General features: G+C 39.0%; 1 protein-coding gene across 2 annotated transcripts in view; it reads left to right on the forward strand.

The window, feature by feature from the left end:
* Window positions 1–23,608, forward strand: part of LOC133346431 (mucin-2-like) — a 54,602-nt gene extending 30,994 nt beyond the window's left edge. For both annotated transcript variants that reach the window (XM_061557996.1, XM_061557997.1), the window contains exon 9: window positions 14,076–23,608. In XM_061557996.1, coding sequence (XP_061413980.1) covers window positions 14,076–14,138 — 63 coding nt within the window. In that variant the 3' untranslated portion in view covers window positions 14,139–23,608. The remainder of the gene's footprint in view (window positions 1–14,075) is intronic.
* Window positions 23,609–25,217: the final 1,609 nt, after the last annotated feature.

Below are 25,217 nucleotides of genomic sequence, written 5' to 3' on the forward strand. Positions count from 1 at the left end.
CCTACTATAATCACCCATAAATGTCTGTCCGTCCCGCGCATGACGTCACCCCCCCCCCTTATTAATATTCATGAGTGGGTGGATTTTTACACTAACTCAGAGGAAGGTCGAGCAGAATTAAATAATTTATTACGCAAAGTCGCTTCAAATATGACGTTTATTTACAGAAAGTGATGGTAGAAAATAAATCTACGCAGCACAGTGCTACATCCGTGCGTGACGTCACTCCAAAAGAGCCCCCCCCCCCCCTTCATTAATATTCATGTCCGCGTGGAAATTACACGAACGCACAAGAAGGTCACGCACTCCACATGCCGCACCCCTCCCTCATTAATAATCATGAGCGGTTGACGTCACTCCACATGCCGCACCCCTCCCCAATAACCATTAGCGGGTGACGTCACTCCACACGGGGCAACCCCCCCCCCCCCCCCTCATTAATAATCATGAGCTGAACAATTTTTATATTGAATTTTTCAGATTGATTGCAATATACACCCGTTCTTGGACGGGCAAAAAAGCTAGTAGCTGAGAATTGAATTCAGGTCACTGAGTTCAGAACACAGTGTGCTAACCACTCGACTCTATCGTCCTGATTACAATTAAATGAATGCAAACTATTCGGTGCTTTCTTCCACGTTGTTTAGTTGCAGATGATTGAGTGTAATTATTCTCTTGCGTATGGCAATATGTTTAGGATCTAAATAGCAATGAGAGGGTTTCAGGAGAAAGCTTGCGTATTTTTAAATCCTTTATATTAAGTTCACGTGCTTGCGTGCTTGCTTGCTTAGGACCGTGCAAACCTTTCGGTCGTTTTTTAACCCACTTCCCGTGATCCAATCGAGCTGACATTCTGCACACAGACTCGTTGTGCGTGACAATTAATGTTCGTGAAATTTTTTTTCCAAAATTTTACACTGTTTAGGGAAAACAAATTAAATATTTAATTACCAATTGCTTAATACTGGCAGACAATCATCTGACCCATAGGTGGCAGCCATCTCAAGCCAGAGGACGAGAGGACTCTAGCCGCCACGCATATAAAGGATTTAGAGTGAAAAACTTTGTTTTTACGGGTTATACTTATTACACGCTTTTTATTAACTCACTCTGTTGTTGTCGTTGTTGTATCCTCAAATCTTGTAACTCAATTTTAACCCACTTCCCAATGTGGTATCGACAACAAACTTTGTATACTTATGTCATACTGATGGCAATACTATATTATATCATTAAAAATAAAATTACATATTTTTTTAAACCTTATTTTTCAAATGTTATGTTTCGGCTTGGGTCTAATTGTCCACGCTCAACTCACGTTGGCTGTAATTGGCCACGGTCCCGTACGTTATGGCAAGCTTCGTGGCCACTTCCTGGAGTCGTGGAGTTCTGCCATTACTCATACATTTCATAAAAGCGTGTTTAAAAAAAAGTTTTTGTTTAATATTACTTTTTGCTGTTCTTCCTCCATTGGAGGAGCCCATACTACGAATGTCAGGTCCACCGTTTGGGTTGCATTGCCATAATCGCACTACTGGGGCTTGTGTCTTTAACTTCCCATTCAAAAATATGTGTGCTTCGGCCTGTTGATGTTCTGATGCAGTTGATAGTATGTACACCAGGGTCTTCAAGAAATGTCAAAGCCAAGAGGTGCGATGTTTGGGTCTTGAAAGGGGTGCTTATTCTGGGCATTCATGTTGCACCACTGTAATTACTAAAGCTATGCTTTATGACATTATCCTTTGCATTTAGACTTATATAAGAAACTCAACTATGTAGAACTTTGGATATCATGCTCAGCAGATGCAAAATTTACAGTGTGGATGAGCCTGTTTTAGAGGTGACATTTTAAAAGGACGAGTACACTTTAAAAAGGTCAGTTTTCTGTATTAAACGATCCAGATGCTGGGGTAAATAAATAAAACACTACCCTTTGAAGATGTCCGTTTGAAGATGTTCAAATAGAAAAATTATATTTTAAAACAGCATTATTCATAAAACATTGAACACAGGTGGACATGTTATATATATATACATCACCATTAGAATCTCTAAAAGGATAACTTAAAATTAAATCAATTTCTAATGAATTGACAGAACTACAAAATAGATACATATGCAAGTAGCTAGCATACTTCACAGTATATATTCATCAATTTGATTCCCATTCACTTGACAAAATTTAATAAATTCTATGTTGTGACATTAAAGACCATCATGTGCAAGTCATAGATTAGTATGTCTTAGACTAGATCCCTCCTTGAACATTTTCCTGAACTAAACTGGTGTAAATGTACGCCACGAACGACAGTTATTCATGTCTGTTTAACACGTAGGCTTTCGCGACCAATATTATTCATAATCAACGTTTTTGGGTCAGATCGCGTTATTTATAAATGTGTCGTAACCCTCCACCACCCGACACTGCCAATCAGCAAAAAAGTGTGACGTTAAATGATGACGTCATCCTGCTGCTGCTCTATTTAAGACCGGGAGCCAGAGCAGAGCCTCACCATTCTGGCGAATTTCCCGACGACGCTGGATGCAATTACCAGCAAAACGTCGTACTACTCAAAAATGTTAAATGTTGTGGTTTCACTTTTCAACACACCGGTGGGATAAAGTAGTGAACTATTTGTCTTTTGTCAACGTGACACTTTTTTGCTGATTGGCCGTGTCGGGTGGTGGAGGGTTACGACACATAAATAACGCGATCTAACCCAAAAACGTTTATTATGAATATTCATGTCTGCTTTGCAGAAATTATTAATGAAAATCGTATCACTGGCCTTGAGGGTTTATAGAAGGAAATGGATATGAACACATCTTGTCACAACAACTGACAATTAGGAGTGCAAAAGCAACCACCAGTTGTATACATATGATCTCGTATTCAGTTTCTACAATAACCTATATATCGGACGAGGAAGTCTAATGAGTGATCAATCTTCGTTGTGTGCCTTGTGAAGGGGTAGTTTCACAATGCATGAGTGCAAAACTATTGAATCTTTAGGTTCTGTGAGATCTGTTTTGACACCTGGTTATGGCAAGGCGACATCCAGTGGTATCTGAAGCAGTTATGTTCATATTATATTTATACAGTGCTGTGGTGAAGCTCCTGTCATTTATGGTAGACCTGGGAGACCCCTTTGGATGAGTAAACCTTACTCTAGACGTATTATTTGCAGTATCATGGATAATCAGATTAATTTGTTTGGTAATATTTCTTATCCATAATAGAGTAAAAATAGGACAACATATACAAGCAGGCTGTGAAAAGAGCATTGCATTTAATTATGGCACTGTACACTACCTCCCAGAAGTGTGAAAATGTGTTAATGAGCAAATCAAGAATAGCAGATTGCATTCAATGCTCAAGCTCTCTTCTCCATTAAAAGTTGAATCAGAGTCTTCACATTAACCATCATATTCATTCTGTCTGTCGCCATCTTCCAAATATTTGAAATATACGTGGGTGATAAAAAGAGCCGATTTACAGATGGGGTGATCCTCACCTTCCGGTGAAACAGAAATTACTTAAAATGGCCATTGTCTTCAAAGGTTGATCAGCCAACCCGATGTTACTCAGCAAATACGAACAATGGACACAAGATCTAAGCAATTGATTATATGGGAAACGAAATGCCAATGAGTAATCTAATCTTCCCAGTTGAAATGCCCATTGATTAGCATCAATCAGTTGAATCGCGCTTTCAAACCTATTGTTTTAAAAACAATACTACAATTAAACTATTCGCATTGCCTTGGGGGTGTTATTCAAGAAGCAGCGAGCTGCCAATACCACTGGTGCTATCCCTATAGATCACTGAGGCATAAATAGCTGAAGTAATAATTTCTGTTCAAACTTTGTCAAGCAAGGGCGTTTTTCTATTTGTCTTTCCTCCAGTTTCAACCTTGTACTTGGGTATTTGCATCAGCTCGTCTTTATAACCAAAAAGCAGCACATTTTTATAAAATCTCCTCCTTAGCATTTCATATGGATGGCAGGTTCATCATTTGTATAAATCTAGCAAAACTGCTCTTATCCACGAGGTGATGTCTGGAGCTCTATTCGTGGTTCCTATTCGAATTTATATATAAAAATTGCCCCTGTTCATCTTCTTGGTTCTTTCGGTAAAGTCACGTAGAAGGGAAATAATACGACGGTGCTGTCTTTCCGACAGCTCTGTTTCTTCACCTGAGGACGGCTGCTTGTGTTGTGGCCGAAACGTCGTGAGAATTTAATTTTATTATGTTTAAATTGTATTATTTTATTATTTCCCTTCTACGTGACTTTACCGAAAGAACCAAGAAGATACAGTATTGCAATTAATACATACAGTATATAGTTTATACAGTACGGTACTGTAAATTGCTCTGTTTTGTTAAATTATCACCATTCTTTAAGACTCCTGGGTAGGCTAGGCCATCTTCGACTTACGATATTTTTGACTTACGATGGAGTCGTCGTAACGCATCTCCATCGTAAGTAGAGGACTACCTGTATAGACAACGTTACATTTAAGATATAGATGAAGGCAGAAATAATGTCTCTTTTATTGTGCTCGTCAGAAAGCTGGACTTTAACAACAAATATAAGGCATCTGAAGTCCCTCAGTTGCCAGTGCACACTTCAGAATGGCAAAGTCACTGAACTGTATTAGTGGTGGACTGTTGAAGGTGGGAGGTGATGATATAAGTCGAGGATTGCATGAAGTGCCACCTGCTGTCATCTGGAGCCTCGACAGTTAGGTTTCACATCTACAACGTCAAAAAACAGATGAAATATTGATAATCGTATCCTTGATGAGCTTAATTGCAAGTTATATCAGAAGCTGCTTGTCGTCTATGTTGATCAGTCGAGGGCATTTGATTTTGTACTTAGAGGGACACCACTTTGATAGGTCCTGTGACTGCATAATCTCTTCCAAATGTTTTGGTTTGATGATTAGCATGTGCTTTCAGACTAAAACTACATGGTTAAGTGTAGTGATTGTACATTTCTCAAAAAATGCTGGACCAGGGAAGAAGTACATGTTTGCCCTGAACTCGGATATGCGTGCGATGACTGAGTGTTTGGTTAGGTCGTAGATTAAAGTGTTCGCTGTCTATATGTTGCTGTGGGTCACTGACCTTGACCATGTTGATGAAGTGAGTATTTGCAATCTTAACTTTGGAGCTTTCGTTCACAATGATGATGAATCTCCTGGTTTCAAGCTAACGTTCACGGTTTTCAGTGCCGTTGCATGATGTTATCCAGGCTGTCTGCCTATGTGACGTAAATATAGAAGTCTTGAATAGATTCATATACCATGGAATCTCACAACCAGAGTGTTGGATGCTGCTGTCATCTCAACTGAAATACAAATATATGCGTTTTAAAGTAATTGTGCTTATTAACTTACAGTGTGAAGTAGAGGCTTGGATGCTGATATCTTCACTGAGAACACAACCAAATGAATGTGTCACCAAGTCCCTTTAGAGAACCTTGGAATATAAATGGGATGCTATTTTGTCGAACCAGAGACTCGTCTGGCAGAGTAAGGTGCAACCCTGCCACCAAAAGTGGTATTTTTGCGTCTGTGTTACTTTGACCATCCTTACCAGGTTCCATCTGCTCCAGTAGCTGATAGAAAAAGGGGGAAGTGGTGGCACAGTCGACTCAGCCTCAAATTAATACCTGGTGCGGTGTGTAAACATTGCCACTCAGGAGACAAAGGCAGCCAGGCGTGGTGCTAGCCACCCACCCCTTTCGTGTGCTGTGCCGGCCTTCATAGTTGCTTGCTAACAGTACTTTCCCCAAAATTCTGTTATGGCTATATGGGGGATCTTTGTTTTTGATGGAAAAAAGAGGCCAAGGCAGTGAATACAGGTGTCTTGGCTGTAGCAGATTGGTTACTTTTGTTGAGAGCTAAGAATAGGAATGGAGGTTGCTTCGGGGATGGCCAAATGGGACCTCTTGAGTTGACATCCATCGTTGAATGCTTTAACACTCATATTCTGTTCAAGGCAGATGATTGACTTGGTTATTTGTGTAAACGGTTGTTTGATGGTGAAAATCTATCTGTTTAAATTAACTTACTAATTATCATGTTACCCACAGAATATGGAAACACAATGTTAGATAACAGCGAAAAAAATATATTGTACAAACAGATAAAAAATATATGTGGCTGCAGTGACAATGAAGAAAAACGCAAATACATATAAAAAGCTCACCATATCTTCCATAAATGCTTCCTTTACACACATTTCAAGTTTGAGACCTTAAAAGTAGAGAGAATGCGGAGGGATTATAGTTGGAAATTTCATTTTACAGATTTAATGTTTTGAAGAAACTTGACATTAACTGTTTTAATTAACACATGAACAAGTTTCCATCGGTAGATATTGGCACGTGTGAGAATTCAAAAATATTAAGCGTAATCATTCCATGTATGATTCTCATGCAGACAGCATTGAGTGTGTTTTTTTCTCTCACGAAGACATCGATTAACTCCCTGTTTAAACTTGTATGTTACAAAATACGACCATCAGTGTTGTCTCTGAAATGGGACCCTTGTAATCGCCTCAGCTGTCACGCCAGCCTTTACACGTTTCATTTGTAGAATAGCGATGTGTACAGAGTAGACGCAATATGTTCAACTCATCATCAGCATAGAGTTGTTTTGTTTTATAAATTTGCCAGCAAAACAGGGTATGCATATCTGAAATACGATTGGGGTCATTGCATACAATTCAGTGGAAAAAAAACTATTCAAGTAAACTATAGTAATTATTGTATTGTTATTCAGTGTCGTGTGATGTTGTCCCACTGTACCGGTAAGCATGTGAACGCACAGCAATGGATAGTAGAACTCCTCTAATCCACCTTCCTCTTGACCCTGAATCGTAGAATTTGCTGTGCACCCACGGTCCGCGATAACTCCTACATGAATGTTATCGCGGACCGGAGAAGTCGCAAGTAGGTGAGGGAAGGGTACATACACACATGCATACATATAATATATACACATACTATACTTATATATATAGACTAGCTGTACTACCCGGCTTCGCCCAGGACTTGTATCCACCACGCCCGGCCGCCTTTGTCTCCCCAGTGGCGATGTTAATACGCCACACCAGTTACTCGTTTTGAGGCTGAGTCCCTCCCTCACCACTCTCCCTCCCTCACCACTCTCCCTCCCTCACCACTCTCCCTCCCTCACCACTCTCCCTCCCTCACCACTCTCCCTCCCTCAGCACTCTCCCTCCCTCAGCACTCTCCCTCCCTCACCACTCTCCCTCCCTCACCACTCTCCCTCCCTCACCACTCTCCCTCCCTCAGCACTCTCCCTCCCTCACCACTCTCCCTCCCTCACCACTCTCCCTCCCTCAGCACTCTCCCTCCCTCACCACTCTCCCTCCCTCACCACTCTCCCTCCCTCACCACTCTCCCTCCCTCACCACTCTCCCTCCCTCACCACTCTCCCTCCCTCACCACTCTGTAGAGGACGTGAAACTTTGATTAATTTACCTCAGAGTCGCGTGGTGGGTGTCGAGGCCTAGCACCGTGCAGAGCCTCCGGCCTCGCCTGATTTTCCCACCCGGCTGACGCTGGGTACGGGTGCCGTTCCCCCCCCCCCCCCCCCCCCCGCGCTACAATAATACTGTCTAATCGCTATAATTTTATAATCGACCGACCCTATAATAGTAATTGCACACATTGTGGTGGGGGGGGGGGGAGTGAAGAGGACGTGAAACTTTGATGAATTTACCTCAGTCGCGTGTTAATGCGTGCGCCTATTTTTAACGGGAATTAAAAATGGCGTCCACCCTGCGGCGAAGGCGTCGCTACCCGTTGCCAGGGGCAACCGCCGTCCAATGAAAGCGGCGAAGGCGTCGCTACCCGTTGCCAGGGGCAACCGCCGTCCAATGAAACTGCGTATGGTCCGATACACAGACACACAGACAGACAGACAGATTCGCGATTTTATATATATAGATTGTATACACAGGTGTATACATATTTACACCTACGTATGGATACATACAATATAAATATGAACATGTCCAAATGGATGCATACATACATTCAAACATAGAAAATATGTATATTATGGGCAATATAGGTGGGGCCAACGCCAAATAGACCGACACTAAAATCCACATTTTTTTGGGATTTGAGGGGTCACGTGGTTAAAACTCATCTATTCTACGATATTCTGTGAATTCATTTCACGGCGGAAAGAAGTTTTACTCGCGGCGTATCGCGGATGAGGCTCCACGAATATTGTCCCACACATCAATACAGATTAGGAGAGTTTTACTCATACATTTTAGAATGTATATTTTTGCCATGTTTGTGTGTAATTGGCATGGGTGACCATTTTGCTCGGGGAACAAGTGTGGATATTGTCTTAAGCCTCACCTTACCATATTAATAAAAAAAGTGTGCCGTTCCTGGCCCTTCCCCCCCTCAACCATTAGATATACGGGGTAGTAGTTCTTGTGATCTCTCATTTACTTGATACAGCTGTCGTGGCTGTGACGGTTCCACCTGAAGACGGAGGCTTGTGTTGCTTCCGAAACGTCGTGATTTTTTAATTTGTTTTATTTTACTTTTATTAATTTAATTTTTTTACCTACGTGACTTTACCGAAAAAACCTCAGAGTATGAATCCTTGCAGTCACGAAAGCTTCAAATCTAGAATGGATATTGTCTGTCAAGACGTTTAGCGGAGGGAAGACGTTCAGTGCTATCCTGCCTCGTTTATTCGACGATGAGAATTCCATGGTTATCATATTACCGTGTTAAGAATAAGAATTGTTTAAAAATGTTGATTTTACACAGCTTGCACATAATTGTTAAATAAGAAATCTACACGGTATATTGCCTGTAGCTGTCAACTTAAAGAAAATTATTGAATATCTTTGTGTATTGTCCACATGCAGTAGATTCCACATTGTTTCACATATATTGTCTGGATACCTCAGTAAATATATCATAAAATGTAATTAGCTGAACAATGCAGACATCCTGGTCTATTGACATGTCTAAATCATGTCTCCCTGTCACCTGGAACTAACTTTTATTGTTCATAATGTGACATTATAGTCAGTCCTCTACTTACGAACACTCGACCTTACGAACCAGCTTCCATGAAATATTAGTTTTTTTTTACATTGACTTGCGAATTGAACCGCGGCACTATTTTGTTCAGCTGAGCGAGCCTCGTGCTGGGAGTGAGTGATTGTGTGTGTGGGGGGGGGGGGCATTTAAATACAGTAGATTACTATATTCCGACTTACGAACCGCTCGACTTACGAACGGGTCTCAGGAACGAATTGCTTTCGTGAGTCGAGGACCGTCCGTCTAATCCGAGTGCTTTATTGCCTAATCCTTGAAGAGCTCCAGCACCTCAAAATTGGCATTTTACATTTGAATGCATTGACATTTTTTTTTAACATCACATTGCTACCATCGGTTGTCACTACAAAAGTTGCAGTGAGATCAATTGGAATTCATCGCCTTATTAAAGGAGGCGTTCTGTTTCCATGTCACTGGTCAGAGTGGGCCGTAATTACTGAGGTCGCTCGACCCACCCAGAATATGGAACACTCCTGTGTGTTGTGAAAACCTCTGGGGCATTCATCCAAAGAGGCATGTGTTGGAGTTAACCCACAATCCAACTCTGTACGTGTGGGAGGCGCGTGTGTCTAATTAAGTGCAAATATCTCTCTGCGTGGTAGCGCTGAATGGGGAGTAAATAAATAATACTTAAGAGCTAATCCAATTTGCACTGACCTGTTTAAGAATATATACAACACCAAACAACGCAAATAACACGAATGAAAAAGATGGAGTGTCTACTCACATTTCACAGGAAACTTTATTTAATTCACGTATCTTTAAAACACAGTATTGTCAGTTCTAAACATTACATCCAAGAGGGCCAGTTATTTGTAAGATTTAATTTTCATTCCAAAGTTTAAGAAGTTCCAATTCGATGTAGATGTAGTACTGTGATAGCTGTTAAAGTGTTGATTCTCCCTTGCGTATATCGATTCAGTTACATCTCACAAGAGTCAGCTTGCACTACTTGTTGTATATTGTGTGAGATAAGTTAAAAATAGTAAACTCGAAATACTTGATTCAGACCACTCTTTCTCCACACCAGACTATATTCATATAGTGTACACCCTACACATTACACATAAAGTCTAACGTTGAAAAAGAATAACAATGATCATATCTTTGTTTATTGAAAGCAAACTATTCATGATTACAAATACAGTACAGCACATTACAAATAGTGGAAATGTGCAAACATGATAAAAGATGTTAATATCTCATAATTTGTGTATGTAAATGCAGTGTAAAGGTGTACATACACAACCATGAATGCTTATAATCATAATCACTATTCTCATGTTGGATGAGACATTAACACAAACACTCCACCCCATAATCATCTCCATTACAAACAACTTGTGTTTTGTTAGGGTGGGATACCAAATTCCAGATGAAGGCCTCCCCACGCCAATACTTTACCTCTGGTTGGTGAACGTGGAGGAGTATAGACGTGGGAGCATACATAAGTATTGTACAACAATGGCTTTTTTGCAATGCTGCTCTCCTGCACACTATGCAGCCCAGCAGCCGATACTAACAATCTGTAGCAAATTGTGATTGCCAACCCTAGCACTTCTCAGGCTCAAACCTGCTTAGCTTTTGAGACCTGATGTCATCAGGTGCATTCTGGGTGATTTAGTCATGGGCAGTGGGGTGGAACCCATTGACACTTCACGAGGCCAACTTTAGAACCATCGATGTGCTGCATGTTTTGTACTGGCATGTATAGCAAGCAAACATGTTTTTTTCCCTTAGCATTGTTTTGACATTGAAATATATCAAATGGGAAACAACTCACCAAGTTAAAGCTTATGTAAGTTTAATTTACTCCAAAGACATCGTTGGAGTAGTGTGTAATATCACTGGCAGGGTGTGTTTAAACAGGCACACAGTCCATTGAGAAATCTAGCTTCTTTTTTTATTTTATTTTGTATCTATGTAGTCACCAGTGTGGGTGCAATTTTCTGTACACGGAGATTGTGGCACTCTTGGGAAATCAATGTTGTAAACTTAAAATTGCACACGTTTGCTTGGTGACATTTATACAGTTACAAGTACTCTGGTCAAAATTGTAACATCTTGAGTGGTCGAATTTAAACTTGAAAAAATGTGTCTATGGTGTAACTAATATATATACAATACTCCCGCTCATTCAGGCTGCAATGTGTGACGAGTCATTGTTGGTTAAGCATAACGACAAATGTTTAGAAATTAATAAAATATTCGCTAATGTTGTGATTTCAAATGTATTCATTGTGTTGGATATTTTTTCCGAGTAAAAATGTTACCGTGTTTTGTTAATATATGTTGAATTTAATAGTTTTTGCTGTTAATTTAAAGAAACCACGCCGTTCCTTCTGTCTGCTCTCAATGTGCTGTGAACTGGTTATGAAGGTCTACTACTAATAGCTAAATGGCCAACAACTTGGCTTTTGATAAGAAATGATTTAGGAATTTAATTAGTGATCATTAAATTAAACCCTCAAGCCCTTCTTGTTTAGAGAGATCACATCGAGATAAGCCGAGTGACACTTGGTATGCTACTGCCACCATTCTGCCAAAATACTTTTTTTGGAATATGAGTAATGAACAGATTAATGAATCAGTGAATGAATAACCATTGGTGGCTAGGCGACTGTCAGGTTTTAATCCATGTTTCGGGTCAATGCCCATCTGACCTGCACCACGTGGAACATTACATACCTCAGCTGCGTAGAACCTCGACAATTCTGCACAACCCCGTGGGCTTCAAGTCATATTACTGAAGCAATTTTTTTTTAGTAGGGCGTTATTGAACAACAACAAAAATCTACAACTGAAGTTACACATTGTAATTTATTGCACATACCTGTGACAAAGATTGCACAACAGTCTCGGTTAAATAATGAACTATAATTTTGCTGCGCATGTATTGCCACATCATTGCATGTTATTGAGCTATTGCAGTCAATTACAGTATCGCCCATATCTTTAATGACACAGGAGAGGTCCAGAACCCTATTTTCCTCTCTTACCTGCTTAGGTGGTCACCCAATTGAGACAGGGCATCTAACATGATATGCGTGGCCTACTCAGGCTATGAAAAAATAGATTAAAGCAGCGTAGAAAAAGTAAAATAAAATTTGAAAAATATCCCAAGAATGAATGTGTTATTTACCTTTACAATTTTAATCAATTCGTATGTATTTTTTTATTTGACATCCGCAAGCCTGTACGCATACAAATTTGACACATTTGTTTTGTTGTGGAGAATTGCCATGATGACCCTTGTCAAACCCCACGTGGCATCATCCAACCAATCACAGTGCTGGTTCATGGGCACATTTTTTTTTTTACAAAATAATATTAAATTTGAACATGTCAAGATTAAGCACAAGAGACGGTGCATTGTTGCTGGACTACATGAACCACTGTTGAGGAGTGGAGAGCTCAACATTACCATGAGGATATTACTTGTCAAAGGCAGGCAGGGAGTAACAACTGTGTTACTAATACAGATCAGAGTCTGATTCGCAAGCCATTTGAAACGGAAGATTGTTTATTGCCTGCTGATACAGGTGCGTGTGAAGAATGCTAGGAATTTCATTGTAGGATAGGGTCAGCACTCGAAGGATTGACATAAAAAAAATCTGATCTAATTGAAATAGGTAACAAATAATATGGGTGTGATCTTAAGAAAAAAATGTGGTGATACCTTGATTTAAAGCTTTCGTGACTGCAGGAATCCATACTCTTTGGTTATTTCGGTAAAGTCACGTAGGTAGAAATAAAATAAATTAAAACAAATCACGACGTTTCGATCGCAACACAAGCAATCCTCATCGGGTGGAACAACCACAGCAAGAAAAAATGCTGAAGTCGATATTACGCACAGCTGTAGTGGGTAGTTTTATGTTAGTGTGTGTAATTCGACATGGTAATCTTTTCCTAACATCTGTTATATCTAAACTTAATAGATTCTACTACCGCTAAAAACCTCACGCTTGCATGAAATGGGCCTGAATAGTACCAATATGGCAATGTTGGTCCAGTGTGTAAAATTAACTAAAATGTAAACAATTTAAGTTCGAGTACAAAAATCATAAACAGGTTGTTATTGCAGCACCTCGTGTATTATTACACCATAACCATAAAATCGTGATTAGCATCGCCTGATTTACTTCAACTGATCACTCTGTGTCATCTCACATCGTTATTTGGATAGAGTTGTGCACATAGGACGGGCAGGTTCAGTGGTTGGTGCACTCCACTTTGAACCCAGAAATCTCGGTTCAGCCACCCTCCAAGCCCCCCTTTAGCAATCTGCACCGACCAGCACGGAGAAGTATTTTGACCATTGACCCTCGTGACCCGACATGGTATGAGAGGTGTGGGCAGATCTTCATTTAGCAGTGGACTGACAAATAGCTGTAAATTATTACTGCTATCTTAAGTATGACAACATCAGCTTTCGTAATTACATTGCAGGGTTAGTAACACGACTACCTCGATTAATGTTGACACATAATTCGCTGAAAGGGTAAATATTGACAAACCATCTTTTTGCAATTATGTAGCTTAATGAATGGCGGGGGGGGGGGGGCGCATTTTTCGTTTATATATTAAAGGTAAACAAGCATTGTTGTTCAGGTCGTGTCCTACCAACACCGTGACTATTTTGTGGGCTGAATTACCACCCATCCTCAGCGCTCAGTTGTCAAATTCGATGTTTGTATTTGGCTGTCCCTTCATTTATCTTCCATCTTCAAGAGCCCGATCTCCTACAGACACGAATCTGTCTGGTCTTTTTTTACGTGTGTGTTAGGCGTGCCTTCATTTACAACAGTGTGGCTATCGCTATGGTTACTCCCTACATGACACACTGGTTTCCCAGCAACGCCCGTGGGTCGTATGTGCAACAGCGGTGACTGTGGAATGATATGTTGACTCTCTCCTCTGTTGTCTTCTCCCCCCACAGCTTTGTGAAAATGGGACGACTGGCCTCTACTATTCCAACTTGAACGGAGATTCTACACTTTGAAATGTTATCTCCGCAAACGACGTTGGGCGAGCCGGAATGTATAACGAGCCCCTGATGCTTTGGCAGATGTGGGGGAGGGCACAGAATTAAATGGATGGATTTCACAATGTTGTGACAATCCATGAATGTTTATTTTTTATGATTATGGAAATACAACGTGTAACTACTGTAGTATAGCAATGTATATGTGCACATTTTTAAATACAGTATCACAGCTGGTAAATTAGATCAATGACAGTTAAATCATAATCGTTTATAGGTATTGTGATTAAATTGTATTAACATTTTTATTTCAATCATCTCTTGTGTATTTCTGCTTGTACTTCTCACAGTATGTCGACTGCAGAAGTTGATTAAGTAAAGTATATTGACTGCACTCCAATAACAAACATGGTATATTCCAACATTCACTTGTCAACGTATAACGTTTTCCAGTGGACGGCAAAGATGTGACCACTATATAGTTATGGGCCCAGATTAAGAAATTATTTAAAATATATATCATGACATTAATTTGCAAGCAAAGCTCTTTCCGAAACATATTTTCTAAGGGAAATGCCTTCCAAAAAGACAAGAAAATTGTACACATTTTATACGAATACAGGGTATATTGTTAATAATTTAACAATAAGAATGTTGAACGAATGTGTATTTAGCATTGTAATAAATTGGTAGTAACTAATCATAATCTGATCAGGGAATATACAACTTTACATAACTGTACAAAACTATCTAAAATTACGTATTAGAAATGGTTATACTATTTATACATTGTTTCGAATTAAGTTCTATTGTGAACCACATCTTTCCCCCATTTAGTCGATATGGTCTGTTGCCGTGACAGATTCATTCAGTGCTGGGCACCATAACAAATACATGGCAAGTGTATCCTGGAAATTTTGTATTTTATTTTAATCTTTAGATTTCAGTTCTTTTTTTATTATATTTTCATACCTTGCTCAAGCTTGTACTGCTTCTAAAATACTTTTTTTTAAGAATAAATGGCAGTGGGATTCAAGTAGAGTCGAGACGCACGAATGCTACGTCTGTGTCAGGGTTCTGAGCCCAGCCTCGCTGAGATCCACCATTCAAATTCTGAGACTGCACCCACTGTGTAGGGAGATTAAGTCTCATCCCAGACACCAATGACTGCACACAAATACCCAACTGTAAAATATGCTTTGCTTGTACAGTGATTGCGGTAAAGCTTAGAGCTGAGGGCTCAATAAGTAGCTGAATTATGGAGCACAAAATATATTGATTGGATCAGATAGATCCATGAAGGGCAGTGGCCAAAGACCTGTGATGTCACTTCCTGATCATTGCATAATGTTCATTCCGTTTATTACGATTTTGAGCACAATGGTCAGGATTGGACAACGTGGCTTATTGCTCTACTTCTGCAGTAAAATTCAAATAATATTCGCTATAGGTGTGCATGCCATTGCCTTCATCGTGCATATATGAATACATTTAAAAATAATCAACCATTACTTCTTATTTAAGATGTGAAAATCTGACCAATTTGGGAGAAATCATTACAGGATATGTGGTCCATCTGATTCTGTAGTATTTGTGTTAATTTGGCTCATTACAAAACCTTTACAAAATAACTGAAATTTAAAACAGGTTTTCATATTCTTCACATATGTATTGCAATTTTGTGACAAGAATATTAACTTTTCCAGCCGATTGTACAGAATTCGCAATTGCTTCAGACACAACCTCTGTAAATAATGGGAAGAAATTTTACGTAACATAAAAAAAAACATTGCAACATAATCATACACCAGGACGAAATTATTCTCAGATATTCCATTTAAATGTTTCCCTGTATTTATAGAAATAAATAGCGTTTGCCTGAAAAGAGTAACTAGTGGTAGTAGGATATTTATAAGGGATTAGGTGGCTTAAGCAACGCAGCAACTTCCCTCTTTACCCTTTACTCATAAGAAGAGAGCAATGATTCCATTGCACCCCTCCGATAGATATGTGTTTTTATCGCTTTAATATACACAATAGTGATCATACTATGGAGAGGGCTGGCTCCTGCCATAGAAATGTGGAATTGAGACCCTTTCTTCAGTGTCGCAATGGAGACACTTTCATTTTAACATGCTAGTAAAATGTGAGAAAAGCGGTCTTGTTTCTAAAGTGATTTTCTATTAAATTCACCCAACTTGCAATGTGATGTATAATTCCCTTTAAACACACATTTTTCACTAAAATGTAACATAGATGTGTTGTGAACACATTCGCTCGAAATCTGATACATTAAATGTTTAAAATCCCATTTAATAAATATATTTATGCAGCAGCTTCACACCCCAATGCCATGTTGCATAAATGGACATTTAACAAAAATAGCTTCCATACGAATGCATATATTTAATCGCTCAATATCAAATGTGTCCTCATTACACATGGTTTGCAGATGGGTTTATTGCACTCTTCCTCTGGTGGTCACCACAGAAACACAAACAATGTATCTAATTTACAACACAAACAAGGCTCACAATGCTATATAAATTAATATAACGATGAAAATGACCTAAAACTAATTAATTTCAAGCTTGATAATACTAAATTAATTTAACAGCGAACATTTGACAACATCATTTATAACAATGCTGACAATGCAATATGAATTAATTCAACATTGTAAATACTACCTAGATTTAATAACAATGTTGGCAATATTTGTTTTATGAATATAGCAGTGAAGATATGACCTAAAACTGATTCATAACAAGGCTGATAATACTCTTACTAATTAAGATAGTGAAGATATCACCTAATATCAAAAAAGTTATTCCAGTCCTAAAATGTATAACCACTAATATTACAAATAAGAGTTTTAAATTAATAAACCTATTATTTACTACATTGGGGTGGTTTTAGAAGTCACAACTTATACAATATTACAATTATAATCATAACGTTTAAAGTGATAATCATACTATTTTTGTAATTAGTACCATATTAAACGAGGGGTACACTGTTTGGTCTGATGGGACCTAATCACATGAGGCCCAGTCCCGCACCTCCGATTAGCACGGCTGTCTACGTATGGTGCAAAAGAAGTTCAACATACAGACAGTCGGATTCATGTTTTCATTGGATATCTTCTGTTTGCGGCAAAATCCAGCTGAGCGCGATCATATTTGATCGATTGTTTAACAATGTATGACAAAATACTGTACTGCATTACTATACAAGCAACAAAACGTATGCTTAGCTTCATTTATGTTGTTTTTCGAGCAAAAAGGTTAGTTACTGAGAAGAATATATTAGGTCATTTTATACTCAAAGCAGCATCGCCAGGACAAGACATGGAGTGAGATAATACGGGTTCTTACTCGAGACGCAAAAAACATGGGTTCGATTCCCAGCTAGGGTATGATTTTAGGGGGTTTGCTTTTATTTTGTAAATACTCACCACACACACCAATATTTAAAAGTGGCAATTGACCCTTCAAATAAATATGCAATTGTTCCCCCATGCCTAGAGATGTCCCCCCGGTTCTGTCACCTCGGCTGCAGCATATTCCAGAGGAAAACGAATCTTTATATTAGTCGTGCATACTATAAAATAAATCAATAGTAAAGCTTATGTTTTGACACAAATGCTCTTTGCTCTTGAAATAAATTAATAAATAATGGCTCCTGCTGATTAGCTGAATCAACATAGTCCTATCAACAGAAAATGTGTTAATTTATCTTAATTGGGTCACATTCTTGCACAGTTGTTTGGATCGTACAATTCAAATTCAAATTTTTACCCAAAGTTGAAAAATATCAAGTTCTGAACTCATCACGCAAAAATGTCATACATTTGTTTACATTATTTTCACAACTTGACACATATTTGCATGCCAGAATTCATATTTTCTAAATTACTATTCCACATTATTATCCTGCATATTCTCCCTTTATATGCGCCTTGTCTTGGTTCGGTTCAAAGCCAAATTTATGTAAATTTAACACTTTCTTTTTACTTAAATAATGTCAAATACATCCTTTCCACTGTACAACCGAGCTGGGCTGATGCCCTGCCGAACCAGCGCTGTGCGGCTCAAGAGGCACCGTTTTGTTTTTCCACTGCAGAATCCGAGCCGTGCTGCCATAGTCGCATGCATTGCACACGTTTAGGCGCATGTAAACAACGTGGCCGCCTTTGAGTTTAAAATGGGCGATTCATCTTCCTCACAGTTTTCTGAGCGGTGTCACACTCCTTTGGCCCCGAATGGCCCTGAGCCAGATTCAGATGCGTTGTTTGGTTTCGGATTGGCTCTGCAAATAGCCAGTGGGGAAACCACCCAACTGGCTGAACTCAAATTTGCCAGCGGAAAAGGGGTAAAAATGGGTCCTAAAAATAAATTGTGTTTCACCTGCAAGGGGCCAAGTAAACATTTTAGCTTTCTCTTTAGTTTCGTGCAACACCTTTACACTTGAATAATCATGAGGTTAAAGAACAGGGAAATACCCTTAAGGTGTTTATGCGACTAATCACAATCTTTAAATCTAATCTGTATCTACATATAAATCTGGGTGAGTTGTGTTTCAATGCCTATGTCGGAATACTGAGTGAGCATTGTTAAAATCCTAAGTTCTAATCTCTGGCTTTCACTCTTTTTAACAAATTCTGATTGTCTTACCTCGATAACAACCGGTGGAATTGGAAAAAAATGTCAAATGTTTTCGCACGAAGCAGCCAGATAAGATAGAGACTAAATAACTCAGTTTTCTACACAGATGAAGTTGAGTGCTGTTTGGTCGTCGTGTAAAACAGATCGTGGAATAATGTCAAACGCTTGTTATGTCACTTGTGGGTTGCAACTCCCAGATGGGACGTGAGACTGCTGTTCTAATGTATTTCAAAACCAAATGTGATTTTTCCATTCGCATAAACGTCAGCAGAATACTGAAGATGTACTGGATACAAGTCTATATACGGTAGACTCGATTATCTGAGCTAATGACTGGGAGGACGGCGGTGGATAATGAAAATTCGCGGATATTCCCAAAATATATATTTCCGTCAATCTCAAGGACCAAACACAACTAATATAGGTATAAATTATGTATAAGTTAAGAAAATGTAGTTTGTTAAAGAGCAAACTCAAATTTGATGTGAAGAATCGACCGATTGATGCGTTGTGCCCACTAAGTGGACAGCAGAGCCACGCCAATCAACATCATTCAAACTCCACCCACTGTTGTAAAGATATACAACTACTGTACTGTAGATGCGGTCACGTAGATTTCGGATTAACCGGAGCACATATTTGTTCGGTTTAAGCGCGTAACTTGTAATAAACATTTCAAAAAATAAAAATGTTTAACTGTTTTCAGCTTATTAATTTGGGCTCAAGGGACAATCCATCAGTTATTATTTTATGTCAAAATCTCAGGTGCGTGGTTAATCTGCAAATCGCATACACCACACGCAGATAATCGACATTCTACTGTATATATTCTGACTCTAAATTGAATATCTAGTGGATGCATGTTCCCTGAGTATAAAATGTGCATAAACATGTACAAGGCATAGACCGAATTGATGACAATCTATTTTGAACACGTTAACAGTAGGACATGCACCTGCATGAATATCATTAGGTTATGTTTTAGTCATGTCTCCACATAATTCCAAATAAATTGGGAATTATATTCTCGTGTCAGACTGCTGCCCCTATTGCCTGTCCTTTTACGTCAGTACGTACCCTTAATTATGTTACGTTAAACAACATTACTACAATTATCTCCATATTAAACACATTTCCCTCATCGCTTACGGCCTGCCCACCCTACATCTAATATGTTACAATGTATAATTTTATATAGTACTTAGCTCTTAATACCGTTTCTGTCACTTGCATTCTGGATTTTTTTTTAAAACGCAACACTGTGCCCCTACATCCATGCAAGTTTGTGTCCTATATCCAACCTCCATTTTGTCAAAAAATTATTAAAAAGAAGATATTTTCCCATTTCTCCAAATATCTCTTCCATCATGGTGTCTCTGATCCAAATGATTACTTGCCAGATAGGTATAGAGTCTATGCTATAGACTAACCACTTCGTTGTTTGTCTTCCACCAAGGCCATTCTGCTCAAATTATTGTCTTATGAGTGCTAAATGCCCTTCTCTCATCACACATTGCATCACTATCATCATGAGCCCTCCTCGTAATATATTGACTTTTGACACCATAGACCACTTCATAATCCTTAACTATTTCAATACTACATAAGAATTTCTGGAACACTTATCTGCTGGATCTGCTCTCATCTCACAAACCCCTCCTAATGTTTCCATATGAGGTGTGTCTTCCTATCAGAAACCACCGTGTTATGGTATCCCACAAGGCTCCATTCTCAACCCCCTGTTCTCAATATATCACACCTCCACTTTGCAAATTCATCCATAGATTTAATATGTACCATCATTGCAATGCTGATGACACCCAGCTCTACATCACCATTAGCTCCATAAACCTGACATCCCTGTCCACTCTCACATCCAGCCTTTAGACTGGTTCTAATTTCATCCAGCTAAATGTTGCCAAACGAATTTACTCCTCACGAAAAGTGTGAAACTCCCTTTCCCCTGCCATCCATGCTGTTGACTCCCTGTCCCTGTTCAAGTACAGGCTCAAGACCTTCTTTTTCTCCTCTGCCTATGACTGCCTCTTTATAAAATCAATAAGCCCATTGTTTTTCCATAGCATCTTGAGACGCAGTCATAATTAAATGCGTCATGAATCTAAATTGTATTGTATTTATGCATGTTTTTTGGCATAATGGAAATTGATAGATATTTTTTGTACATACCATGTGCATTGTTTTAAACATGGGACGTTATTATTTTTATTTTGTATTATTTGATCTGTCTACGTGGCTTTACCAAAAGACCAAAAGAATATGGGACATTAACCAACTCATTCCATTGTATAGTCTACATAAGGTTGCAAACTCCAATTAAAAACGTGTTTGAATGTTATAGATGTGGGCTATCTGATTAATTCAGAAATCTTTAACTGGTGATGGGATAAATCACCCAACTAATCGGATGAACACATTTTAATCTCGGTTTCCCATGCTTTGCCACTGAGGTTATGGGCAGGGCTTGGTGACATTGGCACCATCAGCTGCGTTGGTAATGCTGGGCATGGCCTACATCTCCCACCATCCGAAGAAGGATGTGGGGGTGAACCCAACTAACCCACCGAAAAAACGAGTAATTTACAATGATAAATCTTAGTCCATTAATCCTCTTTCCAAACCACTGGAGGTCAAAATGTATCCTGAGTTCCAGTACTCATTTCCATGAAGGTCCTGCTTGTGGTATGTTTGGTCACTTTCTTTTTTGAGCTTTCTTGTTGCATGTGGAAGGAAACTCACGCTCAAACATACTTGCTTTCCTGCACTCCACAAGAACTTAATTTCCTCAATTCGTCAAAGGTGGGTGTCTCATTTCCATGCAGACATCCACAAATGTAATGGATTAAAGGCTGCGTCCATCACACCAGGATAATATGCAGTTGACTGCTTGTTTGACTTTTCCTTAACCCTTCTGCATTGCCCAATGTAGTTTTGCTATGAGAGCGATGGCATCCAAAAGCTGAAACTTAACTGTGGGGAGGTTTTTGCAAGTAATGAATTTTCTTAATATGATTATTTATTTTGGGGGAAATTCAGTAATGTCATAATTATTAACGTAAAGGAACAGTGTTATAAAAAAAATATGAAAACTGAGCTTTTTCACAGATTACGATCGGCCACATGTGATCATTTGTCCACCATAGATGTGGCATACCACCAGAACTTAGTTTTTTTACCAAGATAAGACTTTCACTCAATAGCTGGGAAATTACCTATTAAGCTACAGTGCTAGCTTAAGGATGCTATCACATTTGTTTTCTGAATTGTCAGCATCAAACATTTATATTTAGAAAAACAAACATATTTAATTGCAAATATGGATTAACTTAGACATTTTTGTTAAAAATCAAGAATAGTTAACTTCGTTGGTAACACTGACTAAAAATCCTCACCACCAGTGATATTAACACTACGTAAAAAAAAATAAGTAAATATATTTCATGTCAATGTTTGATACAATGACCATGCTTCACAGCACACGCAAAGGACACTCAGAACACTTTGACTGACGTAGGAGGAGAGTGCATTATACATTGCGTTGTTTCAATATTGTTGCTTTCAAAAACGCTACACAAATAATAAGACAGGAGCCAATACCATTTCCTTTCACTGGACCTAAACATTACTACCGCCTGCCAATGGAAGGACAAGAGACAGGGCTTCAATTGTATTAGCATAAGACTCATCAAATCTCGCTGCAACCATCTCCAAAGAACCACCTCTACATCTTGCATAACTGTTGATGCACACCTTTATATGAGACACCAGTAATGCCAGCTGACACTTTTGTGATGAATGTATTTATTGTGTCCAATTAGCCTACCTTAAAGACAGTCTAAATCAGTCACTGCCAGCGATGGTCATGGTCCGAACTACATGTCTAGGTGAAGTCAATATATTGTTTGGTGGAAATACGCTATTAAGGAGAGCTGGGAGCTTGTTTCCAAGCAAGATGCTGACTACCTTGCAATGTTGAACAAAAAAATTACGTTTACGTAAAACAATCAGCAACAGTGTTTAATAATGCCCATTTATATCCTCAATTATAAAAATATGGGTAGAAAATGTTGCATTCTTCGCATGAATGTGCAAGGTTATGCTGACATTTTTTTAGTTTAATTCCAATCACCACATTCACAATACAAGCCACCCATCTAGCTTATACAATCCTCAAATATCAATGACTGTATTTCAATTGCCCATTTTTTGCCAGACACTATATACCAAAAAATATTTTTCAAACGTCACTAAAAATGTTCTGGCTATTATCACTCATATAATAATAGTCCATTGCATAAGATATCAAAGGGGTTTTTCGGATAAAGACAATGTTACCTTTTTCGGTGGTGAGGTTTTTCTCTCTCTGTTGAAGTCCATTGTTTTAATTACACCACATTGTAAAATGTAAAAAGTGTGTTATGTTCACAGTGAAGAAAGGAAGTCATAATATAAATTGCCATTTTGACCCTCATTTATGTTGTATACCTTTGCTTCATAGCACATGTACAGAATATTTGTAAATTTAATTTTGGCTGTCCTGTTGATGAACAAATGAAGCATTTCTCTTGATGCTGAACGTGTGTACTAGATCACGTGTTCGAAGGGGATTAGTCATCGACCTTTGGCTGATTTGTGGTTGGTGGAACGAGGTGAATGGGGGCCAAAGTTAAGAAAAGTCTTCTCTTATTTCAAAAAGGTGAAGTGAAATATAATCAATATACACAATATTGTCCAGCATTTGTGTATGTGTAAAGGTTTGAGCTTGATATTTCATAATTGCTTATACATTTGTAACCAATAAAGTCCTGTTGCTCTCGCTTCTTGCAAGTCGGGCTGATTTTTTTTATAGAAATGTGAATGTGAAGTCTTGAAATGTGTACTGGTTTATGCATTTAGCCAAATACTGCCATGAAACATTTTCTTAATTGTAGATGAGATGGACACACAACAGCAAAATAGCTTACTGGTTATGTTTACAATCAATATAGTCAGTCATTAACCTTATCATCTTTGCTATCATCGCCATCAATATGATTATCATTATCTTCAACATTACCGTACTCATTATTGCCCTTATCATCAACATGACTAACTTTATCATCAACACAATTATCGTACATTTCGATTTAATACTTTTCTAACTGCAGGGATTCATATTCTTGGTTCTTTTGGTAAAGTCACGTAGAAGGGAAATAATAAAATAAGAAACACAAAACATTAATTTTATTTTATTATTTCCCTTCTACGTGACTTTACCAAAATAACGAAGAAGAAAATTAAAAAATAAAATTCTCACGACGTTTCGGGCGCAACACAAGCACCCGTTAGGTTGCACTCATTCGTCGAGGAGGCCGCTCTCCTAGCGTACAGTTACATTCTATTTTCTCATATTAACATCATGCTAATCCCTCCCATTAACATAGCCACTTCCATGCCCTCGTCGAGGAGGCCGCTCTCCTCCTATCTTACATTGACATGCTAATTTCTCACATTAACATCACTAGCCCCGCCCACTTCTTTATGACCCTTGGGCTACACCCATTTCAAGCCTTTTAAAACAGTCTGCCTCAGCAGCAGACCATGCTTTCCTACCTGATGACGGACGCTTGTGTTGCGCCCGAAACGTCGTGAGAATTTTATTGTTTCATTTGTATTATTTTATTATTTCCCTTCTACGTGACTTTACCGATAGAACTAAGAATACAATTATCATACTCCATTTTAATCTTCACAGGGACCCAGTGAATGATCCACTGTGCTATGAACGTAGTATTCTGAGTTTCATTCTCAGTCATGGTTAACATCGGTGGCGAGCGACATCTGAACTGGTCTGGCTAACACTCTTCACGAACCTCTCTCTGACCATTGTGGTGAATTATGGTTAAATAACTCCAAATATTAGTGTAAGGAAGCCTGTCATACATCACGTAAACTTCACTTTCAATTTTCAAAGTATTGCTACAACCGAACCAATACAATGAAATGTGTTGCACCCTCGAGATTTGTTCCTACAGCCTTCTCTAAGCATAGCGGTACGATGGGTAAAATCATGTTAACATGCTAAACTTTTTGTTCGGGAGGGGGTGGATGTTTTGGTGCCATGCTTAAATGCCTGGTGGTTTGATTCCCAGAAATGAAAATTCTATTATGGCAGTGAGGGTAGTCACATTGGTTTGTTCTCTGGGAATATCATGTACTGGTAGGAACCTCCTGGTTACACCAGCCCACAGGGGATTATTGTGTCTGTCCGTCCGCCCGTAGTGCATCCAAAAATGGGAGGGGTGGGGCTGGGTGCAGAAGAGAGGGTGGGGAGGGTCTGGGTGTGGAGGGGCCGGGTGGGGAGGGGCTGGGTGGAGGGTGGGAGGGGTGGGGCTGGGTGGGGAGGGGCTGGGAGGTTGGGGCTGGGTGGGGA

The sequence above is a fragment of the Lethenteron reissneri genome, chromosome 24 (genome assembly GCF_015708825.2).
Source record: "Lethenteron reissneri isolate LAM-NWPU_2019-01 chromosome 24, ASM1570882v1, whole genome shotgun sequence".
Lineage (NCBI taxonomy): Eukaryota > Metazoa > Chordata > Hyperoartia > Petromyzontiformes > Petromyzontidae > Lethenteron > Lethenteron reissneri.